The sequence below is a fragment of the Chiloscyllium plagiosum genome, unplaced genomic scaffold (assembly GCF_037043375.1).
Source record: "Chiloscyllium plagiosum isolate Xiang-an unplaced genomic scaffold, Cpla_swu_hap1 HiC_scaffold_7, whole genome shotgun sequence".
Taxonomy (NCBI): domain Eukaryota; kingdom Metazoa; phylum Chordata; class Chondrichthyes; order Orectolobiformes; family Hemiscylliidae; genus Chiloscyllium; species Chiloscyllium plagiosum.
In genome coordinates, this window is record NW_028270145.1 from 57,375,022 (window position 1) to 57,395,418 (window position 20,397).

Sequence of the window (20,397 nt, forward strand, 5' to 3'; positions counted from 1 at the left end):
GATTACTTTCTGAATCTGATCATCATAACTTTTTCTAATGCATACAATCCATGTGACAGATTTGTGTATAAGAGTTTTATTCCATTCTGAATTTGGATATTTTTCATGTTCGTTCCACAGGAATTTATGAAGAAATACAGTTACATGGAAATTAATTTACAAACTCTTCAGAAATATAAGTTAACAGTTGAAACAATTTTTAATCACTTTATTTTTGGCAAGTCAGAAAGTAAGTTAGATTCTATCCTGGAAGAAAACTTATTGGCTGAATATTTTAAAATCTTCAGTACTTCAAAATACCCTCAGAGTCTTGCTGAGCCGCAGGATCTAGCCCTCTCAAAAATTCATCTCCTGCTTATTACTCAATCCTGTAATTCCCTTCTCAGTGCTCACAAATTCCGGGAATGTCCTCCAAGAGCAGCTTCATCCCATACTGTTTATGTCGCTCCACAATTTTGAGAAGTACCAAATAAACTTCAGCTCCCCCATCCCCCATCCCCATACTGCCCTTGAGTATAGACATTGTAGATGAAGCAGGCTAGCTCTTGACCATTGTGTTCAATGGCTAGTGAAGTGAGCGTTCTGTTGATGTATGTGTGAGAGGATGCTTAAGCTCTGCTTAGAGCATCATATCTGCTTGATACCAGAACAATTGAGGATGAAAATGACACCCCAGAAATACTGCAAGGCAAAACTACCAAATTACCGTGTTTGCAATCTAAGAGTTTATAGCACAAGGTGTCTGTAAACCTGTTCTGTTTCTTATTTGCCCTTAACTCTTTACAATCAATATTATTGACTTAAGTAATGAGAACAAGTGTGTTGTAGCCAGATTTGCTGATAATATAATCATTAATAGGAAACTACATTGTGAGGACATCAGAGTCTGCAAAGGGATATGGGAGGGGTTAGGTGAGTTAGGCAAAACCTTGGCAAATGGAATATAGAATAGGAAACCTTGAGGTTGTGACCAGTAGAATAAAAAAATCAAATATTATGACAATATGTAATACAATACAGCACAGGAACAGGCCCTTCCGTCCACCAAGCCTGCACCAATTTCTAATTCTTACTTGGACCTGCTACTTCTTGCCCATACATTGCTTCGATCCCTCCATTTGTCTCGCATTCATGTGTCTATCAAGATACGCCTTAAATATTCCTAATGTGCCTGCTTCCACCACCGCCACTGGCAATATGTTCCAGGCACCCAACACTCTCTGTTAAACATTTTCCCTGCGCTTCTCTCCTAAACTTACCCCCTCTCACCTTGAACCTTTGCGCTCTTGTCGTTAACTTTTCCTGGGAAAAGGCCTCTGACAATCCACCCTATCGATGCTCTCATAATTTTGTAGACTTTATCAGATCACCCCTCAGCTTCCACCTTTCCAGTTAAAACAATCCAGATTTATCCAACCTCTCCTCATAACTAAAACCCTCAGACCAGGCAACATCTTGGTAAATCTTCTCTGCACCCTCGTCAAAGCATCCATGTCCTTCTGGTAGTGTGGTGAACAGAACTGCATGCAACATTCCAAACATGGGCTGACAAGTTTTATACAGCAGTAATATAACTTGCCAACTTTTATATTTGATGTCCCGACTGGTGAAGGTAAGCATGCTGTATGCCACCTTGACCACCTTATTCACCTGTGTTGCTACTTTTAGGGATCTGTCGACCTGAATGCCCAGATTTCTCTGCATGTCAGTGCTCCTGAAAGGTTCTGCCATTTATTGTACAATTCGCACCTAAATTTAATCTTCCAAAATCCGTCACCTCCGGCATTTGTCCGGATTAAACTCCACCTGCCATTTCTGTGTCCAAATCTGCAATCTATCTATATCCTTTGACAAACTTCCTCACTGTCTATAACTTTGCCAAATTTAGTCTGCAAATTTACTAATCTGATCACTTACGTTTTCCTCCAGATCATTTATTAACAACAAAGGAGGAAGTGAAGTGTCTTAAAATTTATTAAGGTAGACAAGTCCCCAGGGGCAGATGGGATCGATCCCAGAATATTGTGGGAGGCAAGGGAGAAAATCATTACAAACAACAAAGGTCCCAGCGCTAATCCCTGCGCAATACCACTAGTTCCTGAACTCCATTCCGAAAAGCAGCCTTCAACCGCCACTCTGTTTTCTACAACCAAGCCAGTTTTGTATCCATCTAGCCACCTCGCCCGGATCCCATGAGACTCTTTCTTTTGTAACATCCTGCTGTGAAATACCTAATCAAATGCCTTATTAAAGTCTACCGCCCTTCCCTCATCATTGTCACCTTCTCAAAAAACTCAATCAGGTTGGTGAGACATGACCTTCTCCATACAAACTCATGCTGTATATCACTAACCGGTCCATTTGTTTCCAAATGTGAGTATATCCTGTCATGCATTCAACAGCTTGCCCACTACTGACATTAGGCTCACTGGCCTATAATTACATGGATTATCTCTGTTTCCCTTCTTAAACAAATGAACAATATTTGTCATTCTCCAGTCCCCTACAACCTCATCTGACGTCAAAGAGAATGCAAAGATATCTGTTAAGACCCCAGCTATTTTCTCCCTTGCCTCCCACAATATTCGGGGATCGATCCCATCTGCCCCTGGGGACTTATCTACCTTAATAAATTTTAAGACACTCTTCACTTTCTCCTCCATTATGTTGTCCTGCCCAAGAGTATTCCTATACACTTCCCCAACCTCAACATCTTTCATGTCTCTCTCTTTGGCGAATATCAATGTGAAGCACTCATTAAGAATCTTGCCCATTTCCTGTGGCTCCACATATAACCTCCCTTCCTTTATCCTTGAATTGCCCTACTCTTTCCCTAGCTACCCTCTTGCTCCTAATATATATATAAAACTCCTTGGCCTTCTTCTTAACCCTGCTGGCTAAGGACATTTCATAGCCCTTTTAAGCCCTCCTAACTCCCCATTTGAAATCCTTCCTACTTTCTCTATATTCTTCAATATTCTTTAAGGATTTGGACTGTTTTCAGTTGCCTAGACCTGAGGTCTGCTTCCTTTTCTTTTTGACTAAAATGATAATTTATCCTGACATCCAATGTTCCCAAATCCTGTCGTTTCTGTCCTTCATTTTCACAGGAATATGCCTGTCCTGCACTTTAATCAAATGGCCTTTGAAAGACTCCAGCATGTCAGATATCGATTTACACTCAAACAGCCTCTCCCAATCCACATTCTCCAATTCTTGCCTAATTTGGTTGTAGTTGACCTTCCCCCAATTTAATACCTTCTTCTGAGGTCCACTCTTGTCCTTATCAATAAGTATCTAAAAACCTAGGGAATTATGGTCAGTATTCTCAAACTGCTCCCCCACTGAAACTTTGATTACCTGGCCCGGCTCATTTCCCAATACCAAGTCCAGAGTAGCCCCCTCCCTCATTGGACTATTTCAGAAAGGCTCTCCTGGACATACCTAACAAACTGCTCCCCATCCAACCCCCATCTAAGGGAATCCCAGTCAATATGGGGAAATAAAAATATACCTACCACAACAATCCTGCTATTTTCACATCTTTCCAGAATTTGACTACATATTTTCCTCCACCTCCCACTGACAACTGGGAGATCTGTAGTGCATTCCCAGCATTGTGATTGCACCCTTTCTGTTCCTGAGCTCCACCCATAATGCCTCACTGTGAGACCCCTCCAGGTGTCCTCCCTAACCAGTAATGCAACTCTCCCACTTCTTTTGGTTCTTCCTCTGCCTTGTCTAAAACATAAATATCTCAGAACATTAAGCTGCCAATCCTGTTCCTCTTTCATTCATGTCTCTGTGATAGCAACAACATCATAATTACGTGCATTAATCCAGGCTTTAAGTTCATCTGTTATACTTCTTGCATTGAAGCAAATATAGCCAAGCCTCCAGTTCTGCTGAGCTTAGCAACCTCTCCCTGATTGCTCTTCCTATTAGATATATTTGCCCTTGTCTCCAGCTCTTCCCCAGTCTCTACATTTAACAAGCTGCTTCTCTGGTTCGCAACCCCCTGCCACACTAATTTAAACTCTCCCAAGTGGCACCAGCAAATCTTCCTGCTAGGATATTTATGCAACTTGTCTTTCTTGTACAGGTTCCACCTTCCCTGGAAGACATCCCAATGATCTGCATATCTGAAGTTCTCCCCCCACACCAGCTCCTTAGCCCTGAGGCTGTTCCGAGCCTCAATAGCACATACCATGGGGCGTTATCCTGAGATTACTACCCAAGAGGTCCTGCTTTTTAGTCTACTACTTAACTCCCTGAATTGTCATTGCAGGACCTTGTCACTCTGCCTACCTATGTCATTTGTGCCAATATGGACAATGATTTTTATTTGTTGACCCTTCTGTTTCAGGATCTCCTGTACCCATCCATGACTGTGGCACCATCCTGGAGTCTCTCTCTTGGCCAGAGAAGCACCTATCTGTGCCCCTGACTTTTGAATCTCCAATTGCAATTGCTTTACTACGCTTTGTCCCTTCCGTCTGTACAGCAGGGCCAGCCGTGGTGACACTGCTTTGGCTGCTGTTGCTGATGTCACCTGCTGGGCCAACCCCCTCATCATTATTCAAAACAGAATACTTGTTTTACCAGGGGTTCAGCTGCAGTGGATTCTTGCACTGACTGCCTACCCCTTCTAGCAATCACTAATCTCCAAATACAGCGCATTTATATTCTGCTATTTCCGCCACCTAAATTCAGACCCCACCATCAGAGATACATTTCCGTCCCCACCCCTATCAGTGTTCCGCAGAGACCATTCCCTCTGCAAATCAATTGTTAGGTCCATGCCCCCACCACCTAACCTCCACTCCCAGCACTTTCCCTTGCAGCTGCAAGAACTCTAAAACCTGCACATACACCTCCCTCCTCACGTCTGTCTAAGGCCCCAAAGGATCCTTCCATATCCAGCAGAGATTTTCCTGCACATCCAAACACCTCATCCACTGTGTCTGTTGCTCTCGATGTGGTCCCTCTACATTGGGGAGACAGGATGCCAACTCGCGGAACGTTTCGGGGAACATCTCTGGGACACATGCACTAAACAACAACACCACCCTGTGACAGGCAACTTCAACTCTCCCTCCCACTCCGACAAGGAAATGCAAGTCCTGGGCTGCCTCTACCGCCAAATCCAAGCTACCTGACCCATGGAGGAAGAACTTATCTACCGCCTTGGCAACAATGTCAATTTCACAAGTTTCCTCATTTCCCCTCCTCCCATCTCATCTCAGATCCAACCCTCTAACTCGACACAGCCCTCCTGAACTGTCCTACCTATCTATCTTCTTTCCCACCTCTCCATTCTACCTTCCTCTCCGACCTACCACATCACCTTTATCTACATTTCCCAGCTACCTTGCCCTCCCCTCCCTGCACCCCCCAACCAAGCCCCACTCCACTCTCCTATTTGTCTCTCAGCTCCCCCATTCTTGATGAAGGGCTTAAGCCTGAAACATCGACTCTTCTGCTCCTCGGATGCTACCTGACATGCGCTTTTCCAGTGCCATACGTTTCAGCTCTGATCTCCAGCATCTGCAGTCCTCACATTTTCCTTCTAGTGGTCACCCAAGTATCTTCCTGTACCTTGGGTGTGAACACATTTCTTTAAATTCTACCTATGACACACTCCGCCATATGTGTGTTCCTTACTATCTCCAACTGCTGCTCAAGCTGATCCACTCTGTTGGTGAGCAGCTGAAGCTGGGTACACTTCCTGCAGATGTAATTATCTGAGATGCTCTCAGCATCCATGATTGACACATCTTGCAGGCAGAATACAAAGCCCCACCAACTGACATGATGAACCCTCTGTTGGCTGTTAGATTACAAGTTAAATTTTAATTAGTTGCTTAAACATTACAGTTATTACTTTCTAACGAATAGCCCCCCGAACTTACTATTTAACTGACCTCCCTATGCTAACCAGAAAATGGACCAACTGTACTAACTTAGAAAGACTGAGAGACACTTACCCTGTACTGCAGTGAGACTACTTCACCTGTAGCACCAGGGGAATGAAAGGGTTAACACAAACTAGCACCTGACCAGCACTGGCCAATCAGAAAATGGAATGAATCTGCACAATACATGAATTACAACAAGTTAGCATGCAGGTACAGCAAGTGATTAGGAAGGCAGATATAATGCTGGACTTCATTGCAGGGAATTGGTTTATAAAAGTCTTGCTGCAATTGTACAAGGCATTGGTGAGGCAGCACTTAGAACATTGCATGCAATTTTGGTCTCCTTATTTGAGGAATATTCTTGAATTGGAGACAGTTCAAAGAACATTCACAAGGTGATTCCTGAATTGAAGGTTGAGTTTAAAAAGATTTGAGATGAGGGAAGTTTTTAACGTTAGCTTCTAAAATCAAGAGTGTAGCCAACTGGGCAGGCAGATATGTGATTCATATACATGAGCTCTTGACTACCCTAAGTATCTAATTTAAGTTGAATATATTTCTCATTTTTGTTATTATCCTAATATTAATTGTGTAGCATAAATAGATTTTTAAGAACCATGAATGAAAATTACATATCCCAATCAATGCAGATTGTATCTTTCACACAGATGAGAACTATCTATTCAATCTGATTAATCAACATAATTCTATCTCATGGTTCTTCATGTTATGGCCTTCAGTCTATTTGATTTTTAAAATGCAATTGACTCATTGTTTAATATACACTTAAAACATTGCTCTTGGAGAAAAAAGTGACCTTAGAATAGAAAATCAATTATACAAATTTATCTGTATCTAATGTCATTGTTATAAGTTTCTAAAACACTGGCATATTTACTGTACTACCATATCTTAGTCTATGCAGAACAATGTTCAGTATGAAACCCTCTGCATGGATTGTTCCATTTAATCTGTGATTTGTAATTACTACTGAATGATTCTTATCCCTTTATTGCTTTGTCACTTTTTAAGACTTTTAAAACAGTAGAATACGAGGATGAACTAGAACTGTTGACTGTTTTGGCAGTACCTCCAACAGACACCGAAGAAAAAATTCATCTCGATTTTTATGACAACCAATCTGGCATCTTAATTAAGAGTGTTCCTTTAAGAGAACCATGGAATGTTGTAAGTATGACCAATAAACTGTCATTTAGTTTAATGTAATATTTGCTTCAGCACCAGAGACTTTGACATGTTCATACTTTTGGTTCTCCAGATATTGAGTTACAAGGCCCAGTCATGTCACCATGATAGACAGACCAAACACTTCTTCATGGAAGCAGGATAAACGAGAGTAAAGGTGATCAGGAGCTAGTCTGATCCACTTCTACATGCCTTTTGCCACTTACCAGAGCTCCATTAATGGAGGCCTGGGAATAGCTTTGTCAGCTTGCCCTCTTTAATTGTGAATAGAGGATTCTTTGGGAAAATGCAGAAAGGGAAATGAGAAGAAGAAACCTTCTTGTGCTTACTTTGAAATTGAGTGGGAAAGATGACATCTCTTTAGTATTAGATATCAATTAATATGGAACATCTTAATTTATACAGCTACTTAATTCCACTTCAAGAACTTCTGTAATGTTTATACCAAAAATTAAAGTTATTCTTATGGTTGTTTGGAAGGACAGAATTTGAGTATTGCCAAAAAAAACATTGTCAGAGCTTTTTGTCTTGCCCTCTTTGAGAGTCATAGAGTTGTACTGCACGGAATCAGACCCTTCGGTCCAAATCATCCATGTTGATTGGATATCCTAAATAAATCTAGTCGCAGTTGCCAGCATTTGGCTATAATTGTTTTCCTACTCATGTACCATCAGATGCCTTTTAAATATTGTAATTGTACCAGCCTCCACCACTTCCTCTGACAGTTCGTTCCATACATGTACCACCGTCTGTCCAAGAGAAAGGCGGTATTAGTGAGTACAGTGGGTTCTTTCTTGATTATATGTTTTTGGAGATAAGTCTCTTCATTAAACTTAAAATGTAAGCCATAGCTCTTAATTTAACCTGGTGCAGTGTTTTGTAGACGAATAAGATGGTGTTATTTTCAGGGTCTGTAGATTGTGAAGGAGCAAAAATGGCCTTTGCAGTGATATGTACTTCTTGTCAGATGTGGGAGTTTAAAGAGAGTTTTAAGGGTTACTGCAGATTATATCTGCCATAAATGCTGTTGGATGCGAATCTTATCAGATCGAGTGGATCGGTTGGAGAGACAGATAGAAGCGATGAGGAATTTGCAACAGCAACAGTATGTGATGGATGGCAGTTATAGGAAGGGAGGAATGTCTCAGATACAGTCACGTAGATGGATTAGCTCCAGGAAGGGTAAGAGAGGTCTGCACCAAGAGCAGGAGCCTTTTGTGGATATACCTATTTCAAACAGGTATGCTGTTTTGGAAAATGTAGGGGGTGATGGATTCTCAGAGGAACGTAGCACGAACAGCCAAGTTTCTGGTATTGAGACTGGCTCTAATGCAACGAGGGGTATGTCTGGTTCCAAGAGATCAATTGTGTTAGGAGATTCTGTAGTCAGAGATACAGACAGCAGAGAAAAAGTGGAATGGTGTGTTGTTTCCCTGGTGCCAGGATCAAGCATGTCTCCGAGAGGGTGCAGAATGTTCTCACGGGGAGAGGGGCCAGCAAGAGGTCATTGTCCACATTGTTAACCAATGATATAGGAAGGGAAAAGGTTGAGATTCTGAAGGGAGATTACAGAGAGTTAGGCAGAAATTTAAAAAAGAGGTCTTCAAGGGTAGTAATATCTGGATTACTCCCATTGCTACAAGCTAGTGAGGGCAGGAACAGGAGGATAGAGCAGATGAATGCATGGCTAAGGAGCTGGTGTATGGGAGAAGGATTCACATTTTTGGATCATTGGAATCTCTCTTGGGGTAGAAGTAACCTGTACAAGAAAGACGGATTGCACCTAAATTGGAAGGGGACTAATACACTGGCAGGGAAATTTGCTAGAATTGCTTGGGATGATTTAAACTAGTAAGGTGGGACCCAGGGAGATAGTGAGGAAAGAGATCAATCTGAGACTGGTACAGTTGAGAATAGAAGTGAATCAAACAGTCAGGGCAGGCAAGGACAACGTAGGACTAAAAAACTAAACTGCATTTATTTCAAATAAGGGGCCTAACAGGGGAGGCAGATGAACTCAGGGCATGGTTAGGAACATGGGACTGGGATATCATAGCAATTACGGAAACATGGCTCAGGGATCGGCAGGACTGGCAGCTTAATGTTCCAGGATACAAATGCTACAGGAAAGATAGAAAGGGAGGCAAGAGAGGAGGAGGAGTGGCATTTTTGATAAGGGATAGCATTATAGCTGTGCTGAGGGATGATATTCCCAGAAATCCACCAAATCACTTCCCTGGATGTAACTGAGAAATAAGAAAGGGATGATCGCCTTATTGGGATTGTATTATAGACCCCCTAATAGTCAGAGGGAAATTGAGAAACAAACTTGTAAGGAGATCTCAGCTATCTGTAAGAATAATAGGGTCGGGGATTTTAACTTTCCAAACATCGACTGGGACTACCATAGTGTTAAAAGTTTAGATGGAGAGGAATTTCTTAACTGTGTACAAGACAATTTTCTGATTCCGTATGTGGATGGATCTACTAGAGAAGGTGCAAAACTTGAGCTACTCTTGGGAAATAAGGCAGGGCAGGTGACTGAGGTGGCAGTGGGGGAGCACTTTGGGGCCAGCGACCATAATTCTATTTGTTTTAAAATCGTGATGGAAAAGGATAGACCAGATTTAAAAGTTGAAGTTCAAAATTGGAGAAAGGCCAATTTTGACGGTATTAGGCAAGAACTTTCGAAAGCTGATTAGAGGCAGATGTTCGCAGGCAAAGGAACGGCTGGAAAATGGGAAGCCTTCAGAAATGAGATAACAAGAATCCAGAGAAAGTATTTTCCTGTCAGGGTGAAAGGGAAGGCTGGCAGGTATAAAGAATGCTGGATGACTAAAGAAACTGAAGGTCTGGTTAAGAAAAAGAAGCATATGTCAGGTATAGTCAGAATAGATAGAGTGAATCCTTAGAAGAGTATAAAGGAAGTAGGAGTATACTTAAGAGGGAAATCAGGAGAGCAAAAAGGGGACATGAGATAGCTTTGGCAAATAGAATTAAGGAGAATACAAAGGGTTTTTACAAATATATTAAGGACAAAAGGGTAACTAGAGAGAGAATAGGGCCCCTCAAAGATCAGTAAGGTGGCCTTTGTGTGGAGCCACAGAAAATGGGGGAGATACTAAATGAATATTTTGCATCAGTATTTACTGTGGAAAAGGATATGGAAGATATAGACTGCAGGGAAATAAATGGTGACATTTTGCAAAATGTCCAGATTACAGAGGAGGAAGTGCTGGATGTCTTGAAACAGTTAAAGGTGAATAAATCCCCAGGACCTGATCAGGTGTACCTGAGAACTCTGTGGGAAGCTAGAGAAGTGATTGCTGGGCCTCTTGCTGAGATATTTGTATCATCGATAGTCACAGGTGAGGTGCCGGAAGACTGGAGGTTGGCAAACGTGCCACTTTTTAAGAAGGGCAGTAAAGACAAGCCAGGGAACTATAGACCGGTGAGCCTGACCTCAGTGGTGGGCAGGTTGTTGAAGGGAATCCTGAGGGACAGGATGTACATGTATTTGGAAAGGCAAGGACTGATTAGGGATAGTCAACATGACTTTGTGCATGGGAAATCGTGTCTCACAAACTTGAGTTTTTGAAGAAATAACAAAGAAGATTGATGAGGACAGAGCAGTAGATGTGATCTATATGGACTTCATAGAACATAGAAGAATACAGCGCAGTACAGGCCCTTTGGCCCTCGATGTTGCGCCGATCCAAGCCCACCTAACCTATACTAACCCACTATCCTCCATATACCTATCCAATGCCCGCTTAAATGCCCATAAAGAGGCAGAGTCCACCACTGCCGCTGGCAGGGCATTCCATGAACTTACGACTCGCTGAGTGAAGAACCTACCCCTAACTTCAGTCCTATATCTACCCCCCCTTAATTTAAAGCTATGCCCCCTTGTAATACCCGACTCCATACGCGGGAAAAGGTTCACACTGTCAACCCTATCTAACCCCCTAATCATCTTGTACACCTCAATCAAGTCACCCCTAAACCTTCTTTTCTCTAATGAAAACAGCCCCAAGTGTCTCAGTCTATCCTCATACGATCTTCCTTCCATACCAGGCAACATCCTGGTAAACCTCCTCTGCACCCGTTCCAGTGCCTCCACATCCTTCCTATAGTATGGCGACCAAAACTGCACACAATATTCCAGATGCGGCCGCACCAGAGTTTTATACAACTGCATCATGACCTCAGGACTCCGGAACTCAATTCCTCTACCAATAAAAGCCAGTACGCCATATGCCTTCCTCACCGCACTATTTACCTGGGTGGCAACTTTCAGAGATCTGTGTACATGGACACCAAGATCCCTCTGCTCATCCACACTACCAAGTATCCGACCATTAGCCCAGTACCCCATCTTTTTGTTATTCTTCCCAAAGTGAATCACCTCACATTTAGCTACATTGAATTCCATTTGCCACCTTTCTGCCCAGCTCTGCAGCTTCTCTATATCCTGCTGTAACCTGCCACATCCTTCCTCACTGTCAACAACTCCTCCGACTTTCGTATCATCCGCAAACTTGCTCACCCAACCTTCTAACCCCTCTTCCAGGTCATTTATAAAAATGACAAACAGCAATGGTCCCAAAACAGATCCTTGCGGAACACCGCTAGTGACGGCACTCCATGAAGAAACTTTGCCATCAACTACTACCCTCTGTCTTCTTCCATCCAGCCAATTCCTAATCCAAACCTCCAACTCACCCTCAATGCCATATCTCCGTATTTTCTGCAGTAGCCTACCATGGGGAACCTTATCAAACGCCTTACTAAAATCCATATATACCACATCTACCGCTTTCCCCTCATCAACCTCCTTCGTCACCTTTTCAAAGAATTCAATAAGGTTTGTGAGGCACGACCTGCCCTTCACAAAACCATGCTGACTATCCTTGATCACATTATTCCTATCCAGATGTGCATAAATCCTATCCCTTACAATTCTCTCTAAGACTTTGCCCACAACAGAAGTGAGACTCACCGGCCTATAGTTACTAGGGTTATCCCTACTCCCCTTTTTGAACAAGGGAACCACATTTGCTATCCTCCAGTCTTCTGGCACTACTCCTGTAGACAAAGAGGACATAAAAATCAAGGCCAATGGCTCTGCAATCTCCTCCCTTGCTTCCCAGAGAATCCTAGGATAAATGCCATCAGGCCCAGGGGACTTATCTATTTTCACCTTTTCCAGGATTTCCAACACCTCTTCTCTACATACCTCAAAGCCATCCATTCTACTTATTTGTGACTCAGTATTCACATCGACGACAATGCCCTGTTCCTGAGTAAAGCGTTTGACAAGGTTCCTCATGGGAGACTGATTAGCAAGGTTAGATCTCATGGAATAAAAGGAGAACTAGCCATTTGGATACAGAACTGGTTCAAAGGTAGAAGACAGAGGGTGGTGGTGGAGGGTTGTTTTTCAGACTAGAGGCCTGTGACCAGTGGCGTGCCACAAGGATCGGTGCTGGGCCCTCTACTTTTTGTCATTCACATAAATGATTTGGATGCGAGCATAAGAGGTACAGTTAGTAAGTTTGCAGATGATACCAAACTTGGAGGTGTAGTGGACAGCGAAGAGGGTTACCTCAGATTACAACAGGATCTGGGCCAATGGGCTGAGAAGTGGCAGATGGAGTTTAATTCAGATAAATGCAAAGTGCTGCATTTTGGGAAAGCAAATCTTAGAAGGATGTATACACTTAATGGTAAGGTCCTCGGGAGTGTTGCTGAACAAAGAGACCTCTGTGCAGGCTCATAGCTCCTTGAAAGTGGAGTTGCAGGTAGATGGGATAGTGAAGAAGGCGTTTGGTATGCTTTCCTTTATTGGTCAGAATATTGAGTACAGGACTTGTGAGGTCATGTTGCGGCTGTACAGGACATTGGTTAGGCCACTGTTGGAATATTGCCTGCATTTCTGGTCTCCTTCCTATCGGAAAGATGTTGTGAAACTTGAAAGGGTTCAGAAAAAATTTACAAGGATGTTGCCAGAGTTGGAGGATTTGAGCTATAGGGAGAGGCTGAACAGGCTGGGGCTGTTTTCCCTGGAGCATCGGAGGCTGAGGGGTGGCCTTATAGAGGTTTACAAAATTATAAAGGGGCATGGATAGATTAACTAGATAGAGTCTTTTCCCTGGGATCGGGGAGTCCAGAACTAGAGGGCATAGGTTTAGGGTGAGATGGGAAAGATATAAAAGAGACCTAAGGGGCAACGTTTTCATGCAGAGGGTGGTACGAGTATGAATGAGCTGCCAGAGGATGTGGTGGAGGCTGGTACAATTGCAACATTTAAGAGGCATTTGGATGGGTATATAAATAGGAAGGGTTTGGACAGATATGGGCTGGGTGCTGGCAGGTGGGACTAGATTGGGTTGGGATATCTGGTCAGCGTGGACAGGTTGGACTGAAGGGTCTGTTTCCATGCTGTACATCTCTATGACTCTTCTTGAAATAGTTGCCCCTTAGGTCTCTTTTAAATCTTTCCCCTCTGACCTTAACTCATTGGAATATTTTGCAAGAATAAAGATTCAAGGAGAAAACAATACTTAAATAGCATGAGAGGAAAGCACTGGTTGGCAAGTGGATTTTGATTAATAGAAGCATTTCAGTGGAGAATGCACCATTAATGGTGATTGACAGTTCACAGCTAAGCTTTGTTAAATTTTAAAGCAGGCAGATTCACTCTGATTGGTCAGGTCATTGCCCTGAGAAATGAACCAGGAAATGGCTGTCACTTATTTTGTTGAATTGGAATAGGTGTGGTGTGTACTTGTTATTTCTATCTTGGAAGAGCAGGATCCTGATATTAAAATATGTAGGTTCTAATTGGCACAAGTGTGCCACACTGGCCCAACAGACAATCAAAATTACTTGTCAGTGTAATTTATGGCATGTTGAGAATTATCCAGCAAATGTTGCTCAATTGCAGAAACATGTCAAGTGTTTGGAACTGTTTGAGATTTTGCATTCATGAGCTGGTTGAGTATGGTCATTACCTTGCTGTTGTGAACAGCTAAAGGGACCTGCTGTTCTATATAATCGGTTAGTGTTGGGAACGTATGTAAATCCAAGCTTATTTTCAGTATTAGTACCTATAGCCAAGCTGCTGTAACCACTGGCCATGGTGGTGTATGCCAACCCACAGAAGCCTTCAACATTTTCCTGTCAGCTAATGGTGCCTGGTTGGAATGAATTTTGCCAAGGGCCTTCACGCCATACCCATAAGCATTCTTGAAGCAGAGCTTTGGATGTCCTACTGGTCATCTGGCTTTGTCTACCTCAGCATTTAGAAGGTTCTTGGGCATGCAACTGTCTTGCAGCCTGTGAATGTGCTTGAACCTACAAGATCTACTCTTTGATGACTTCTAAGGAACTTCTGAGCTCTGACTTTACAATAGCTGCCAGATTTGTAACTTTGTCCTTTTCAGGATTTCTCAATGTACCACAATATAATCAATTGGTAATTTCCAATTGTACAGTGATACAGTACAGAAATGGGCCATTTGACAAGACAGGACCACACTGGCATTTTGCTTCACATTAATCTAATCCTTCCCGTTCCCTTTTTTATTGTTTATTTCAAGCAACTATGTAAAATTCCTAAGGAATATTAGACATATTTCATAATGGTTTGTCGCTGAGAACTTCATACTTTAATTACCCACTGAAGAATTGTCTAAATTCCATTAAATTTTAAAATTACCTCAAATTTGTATCTACTTACTGACAATGAGAGCAAGGTTTACTTGATAACCTTCATAATTTTGATAGTCTCTCAATCTTATAACCTATTAGCCTTTTCAGTAATGACAAAAGTCTAAAATACTGTGGTCAGAATCATGGAATTCACAGAATGGAAATGGTCTTTTCCAACACCAGCCATTTTTATTTTAAAGTTCTTCCTTCCCTTGATCTTCTGCAGATCCTGACTCCTTGCATTGCGTGTGGTTTCATAGAAATGTGAGGCTATTATGTGGGATTTGGGATAGCTGTGATAGATTCAGTTGAGACAAAAGCAGCAGAGCTCTCACTGACCTCACCCTGTAAGATTAGAATGAGAATATTGCTTAACATTCCTATGACTGATCATTATCCAGAAATGCATATGTGTTTACCAAATGAGAACAAGATTGGGTTCAGCTACAGTACCCTCTTCAATTGAATACACAGTACAATTGACAAACATTATTTGTATGTAACGAGTTCAATTGCAGAGATTCCCGCAGCTGAATCCAATCGTGTTCTTACCTGGTAAACACGTATGCATTTCTGGATAATGATCAGCCATAGGAATGTTCAGCAATATTCTCATTCCAGGTCTGAAAGGTGAGGCCAATAGGAAATCTACTATATTTGCCTCATCTGAAGCTGTCACAGCTGTCCCAGCACAGAATCGGGATTATACCTGCAACTTTTCCAATTTGTTATTTATTCTTTGGATGAAATTGTAAAACCAATGTGAGTGAAAAAAAAATGGAAAAATACCTGTGGTTTCTCTTACCTGTTTTGCAATTTTGTTTTCTTAAATTTGCAGACCTATAGCCATCAATTGTTCTTCGACAGAGACACTATTATACATATACAACTGCTGCCACCTCGAACATTTTGCTGTCATGTTTACAAAATGGATCAACATATGGATGAAGATGGAGATTAAAATAATGAATGATGCATCCAAGTTTGCTAATCTGTTACTTAGAATGAAGAGCCGTTAGATCTGGCCTTTTATTTTTCAATTAACTTCATTTATTGCCACAGCACCACTGTAATGGCAAAGTCTACGATGATTAAACTGTGGGGATACTGATTCATAAAATGGCCAACAAGTAACTTCAGATGTCAATAAAATCTCTTCAAGCAAAATAGCATTTTGTAAAAACAAAAATATTTTGTGCTCGCAGGGTTATATAACTGAGAACTGTGAGGCACCAGTCACTTGCGACAGATGGTTGGAAATGTGTCATAAGATTGTAATGCTTGCAACATTTGGATGAGATTCTAAACCAGAATATCCAAACTTGAATGTTTTATACAAACATTGGAACACTAAGAAAGTGACACAGCTTTGGTTGATCCCATGAATCTTTGCAACATATGTAAAGCTTAGCAAAGGGAGATTGCACTTCCTATTATCTTTGAGCTGTTTTTTCATAGCATTGTTTTATGCTGGTTCTTGAAGCAGGATTTCAGTTGTAAAAGAGAGCATTCAACAGGAATGTAGTGCAGATTTACAGAGAACATTTCAGCACCGGTTGTATAGCTGTACTGTGCAAACACTAAATATAGCCTGACAATTTTTAGGACCTTGTACATAATAAATGTGTTCTTATAAAATCTAAGCTAGTAATTTTCCAATTTGAGAGGTTTCTCACTTCATTTAAATAAAGCATGTGATCTGATGGCAATAGATTATAAGTAAGTAGCTATTGGACAGACCTCAGTAAGTCTTGTACATTTCTATGAAGTTGTTACACATGGATAAGACCAACTTTCAACTCATCTTAAAAATTATTGTTTAATTAAAAGTTTTTGTGATCAGAGGCATCTCTCTCCACAACACTGTCGGCAAAGCCTTTGCTTGGGTCATTTTGACTTGCCTGCTGAAACTGACAGAACGTGTATATCCAGAGTCAAAGTGCGGCTTCTGAGCTAAATGGTCAACAGTAGTCATGATCTTCTCCTATCATCAACTGCAGGAGAAGTGCAGAGAACAGAAAATGCCCGTGTGTCACTTTCAACGACCTCATCAAGACATTCGACCTGGTCTGCAGAAAAAGCCTTTACAAGGTTCTGAAAATCAGCTGTCCACCGAAACTGTTGAACATGATAGAATCCTTCCACAGTAATATGAAGGGGATAGTGCAGTTCAACGGCAGCTCTTCCTAGCCCTTTGACATCTGAAGCGGCATTAAACAAGGCTGCATCCTTGCTATGCTCCTGAAACATGACTTTGGCACTGCATCGGAGGGGATTTACCTGTGCACTAGATCAGACAGCAGGCTCTTCAACCTGGCCTGCCTCAGAGCAAAGACAAAAGTAAATCTGGCACTCATCAGGGACATGCTGTTTGCCGATGATGCTGCAACTGCAGCACACACCCAGCAGGAACTCCAGTTACTGATAGACTGCCTCTCTCATGCTTGCAAGGATGTCGGGCCGACTATCAGCCTGAAGAAGACGAGCGTCCTGGGACAGGGCACAGAGGCACCACCGGTCATCATCATCAACGGCTACGAACTCAATGTCGTCCATCAGTTTACGTACCTTGGCTCTATCATCACTGACAAACTCTCCTTGGACACAGATCGACAAGAGGATTGGGAAAGCAGCCTCAACTCTTGCTCGCCTCACCTCCAAAATCTTTCAATCGATTAAAATTCAAGAAAAAACTAATACTAATGCCATCTCTGACCATCCTGTAACACTGTACAAGACTGGATTATTTTCAAAGTTCAGACCCATTTCTTTATTCTTTAGCAAGCCACTTTGGGAGGATTTGTAACCATAAATATTTCAGAATATTGCTTTAGAGCAGGAGAGGTGTTGAAAAAATATTTACAGAATACTTAACCGGAAAGAGAAAGCATGGAAGAAGAAACAAAATAAAAGCCTTTTTCAGATCCAATCTGTTATCCTGCTGCCTTCATAGACAGTGCTATTGCATTCCCTGAAGTTTGTTATACACCAGTTAATTATAATTTGATTACATTTTATCTTCATTTCTTTTCCACTGGCACTACAGAACGATGTAACCTTGATCTCCCCTGCACTCAGTACATCACTGTCACATCTCTCTTAATTTCTACCACTACTACAATCGCATCTATTTCATAGTGATTTAAACTCCATCTGCTTTCTTAATAATAATAATAATACAAGAGAATATAGTTTGTTCTGATGGTGAAAAGAGATTTTTTTCATGACCACCTGGCGTCTCAAAGTGTGTTACAGAATTTTGAAGAGGTGTCTTCACTGTAATGTGGGAAACTTTGCAGTTGATTTGCACAGGACACTCTCACAATGTGATGATAGCTAGTTCAGCTATTTTTGTGATGTTGAGACATAAATAGACACCAGACATAACTGTCCAACTATTTATTCAAAATAGTGCCTTGGGATGTTTTCCATCCATATGAGCAGGTAGGTGGGGTCCTGGTTTAATGTCTCATCAGAGTGATGTGACTACTGACGATGCAACACTCCCTTTGACTGTTGATGAGTTGGATGAAGTAATTCTCTTCCATATTCTAATCTCCAGTTTATAGTTGGTATTCCAAGTAAGTTTAAGATATGAAGGGGCAGATTAACACCAGAATGTCCATCTTTGACATGGAGCGTTATGGGCACTTCATGATCTCACATACACAAAGTACCAATGGCTACAAAACTTAGGCTTCAGATTTGGAGCTTGACCAGAGGTTAGAGTCACATGCGTCTGTGATGCAGAGCTATATGGACAGCACAATTAGGGAAATGGCCACACTATAGGATAGGGAATGGATGACAACAGGCAAGTAATGCAGGACTCCTCTGAGATCATTTTGCCCACTAATCAGTTTCCCGTTTTAGATACTAGTGAGGACGATGGTTCCTCAAAGGAATGCAGCAAAAGGCAAGTCCATGCCACTGGGGGTGACTTAGCACTACAGCCAAGAAGGAGGAAGAGTGCAAGACAGCAGTCGTGATAGGGGATTTGTTAGAGGAACAGACAGGTGTTTCTGCAGCCATAGACATGACTCTGGTTTGATTTAATTTACACCCTGATGCCAAGGTGAAGAATGTTGCAGAACATTCTTCAAAGGGAGAGTAAATAGTCAGTTGTTGTGGTCCACCTTGGTACCATATAGGTAAGTAGAGGGATGTGATCCTGAAGTAAGAATTTAAGAATCTTGGGAGAAGGGAGATTCAAGATGATGGCAGTCTGAATAGTCTGCTATGTTGGGCTCTGTGCCATACCCCAGGTAACGTAGGCTCCCACACCCCCGTTCCCTCCACCATTTAGTCATCCCTGAGGAAAATTTATAGTATAAAGTAGGTAGCCCACCTGGACCCCCTTTAAATTAGGATTTGGAGGATCTGGAGCTGAAGTGAAGACATCTAAAGGAAAGGGAGCTTGGTGAGTGCAGCAGGCAGGGTATTCCCCTACTATGTTTGGCACAGCGGCAGCCACTGCCTTGACTCCTGTGGCAATGCCTTTAAGTTCAGTGGAGCAGAGTTTGCAAAACTCTGTGGAAAAATCGAAGGAGCGCTGGAGCCGATTATTATCATGCCAACAAAACATAAGCAGGAGATCTGTGCTCTGGATCAGTTCGTAGAATTGGTGGAACAAAGGATCGTAGTCTCGGAGGCCACAATGGAGAACTCCGAGGGGCGGGTCCGAACCTTGGAAGGCCAGGTTTGGGCTCTACTGGATCAAGTAGACCTCAAAACCGAGGTCGAAGAAAAACTTGCATGTCTTTGGTCTTCCGGAGTGTGAGGTGGGTGAAAACCTTGTTGAATTTCTCGGGAGGTGGCTTCCAGAGTTTCCGGGGCTGGAGATCGAATCAAACCGGGTGAGTGTGGAGTTGGCCCACTGGATCACGATGCACAGATCTGGGCCAGAACACCATCCCTGCCTGGTCCAGTGCAACTCCAGCACTATAAGGAAAACCAGTTAATAGAAGCAGCCAGAAGACTGGGCGGAGATCCACAGGCTTTGGTTTATAAAGGTTTGAGGATGATGTTTTTTCATGACTTTTCTTGGGCCATAATTAAGAAAAAGAAGACATTTGATGATGTAAAGAAAAAAATAAGAGGTTTAAACACTCAGTATTCTCTGAGATACCTGGCAGGGCTATGTTTCAATCATGAGTTGTCTACAACTTTGACTCGGTGGAAAAAGTAAAATAATTTTTGAACTTGCTAAAATAATGGACTTTGAATGAGGGGAAAAGAGGAAAACATGCGGACAATGGCATTTTTTTTTAATCTACTCTTTCTTTGTTCTTTTTCTTTTTGGTGTCTCGGGCCATATAGGCTTGGTATTGCTTTGGTGAAAAATCTGGTTTGTTTTATATTATATCCATTTGGTAGTTTACTGTTCTGTATTTCCGTGCGGGTTGTTACTTCTTTGGTGTAAAGTTGTGTGGGGTTGAGATGTGGAGGGAGAGGGGTGGGCATCCATTGTTAACCTGCAGGAGCGTAAATAACATGTTTTTTCCCATTGCTTGGGTTTGGGGCGTGGCCTTAACTGGAAGGTGCCAGGATGGCGGTA

General features: G+C 42.1%; 1 protein-coding gene across 3 annotated transcripts in view; it reads left to right on the forward strand.

The window, feature by feature from the left end:
* Nucleotides 1–17,785, forward strand: part of dcaf17 (ddb1 and cul4 associated factor 17) — a 54,578-nt gene extending 36,793 nt beyond the window's left edge. The window contains exons 12-13 of one of the 3 annotated variants that reach the window (XM_087989055.1): nucleotides 6,951–7,106; nucleotides 15,679–17,785. In XM_087989055.1, the coding sequence (XP_087845181.1) occupies nucleotides 6,951–7,106; nucleotides 15,679–15,801 (279 nt within the window). In that variant the 3' untranslated portion in view covers nucleotides 15,802–17,785. The remainder of the gene's footprint in view (nucleotides 1–6,950; nucleotides 7,107–15,678) is intronic. The other 2 variants (XM_043693718.2, XM_043693720.2) reach the window with 2 other exon arrangements.
* The last annotated feature ends 2,612 nt before the right edge of the window (nucleotides 17,786–20,397 follow it).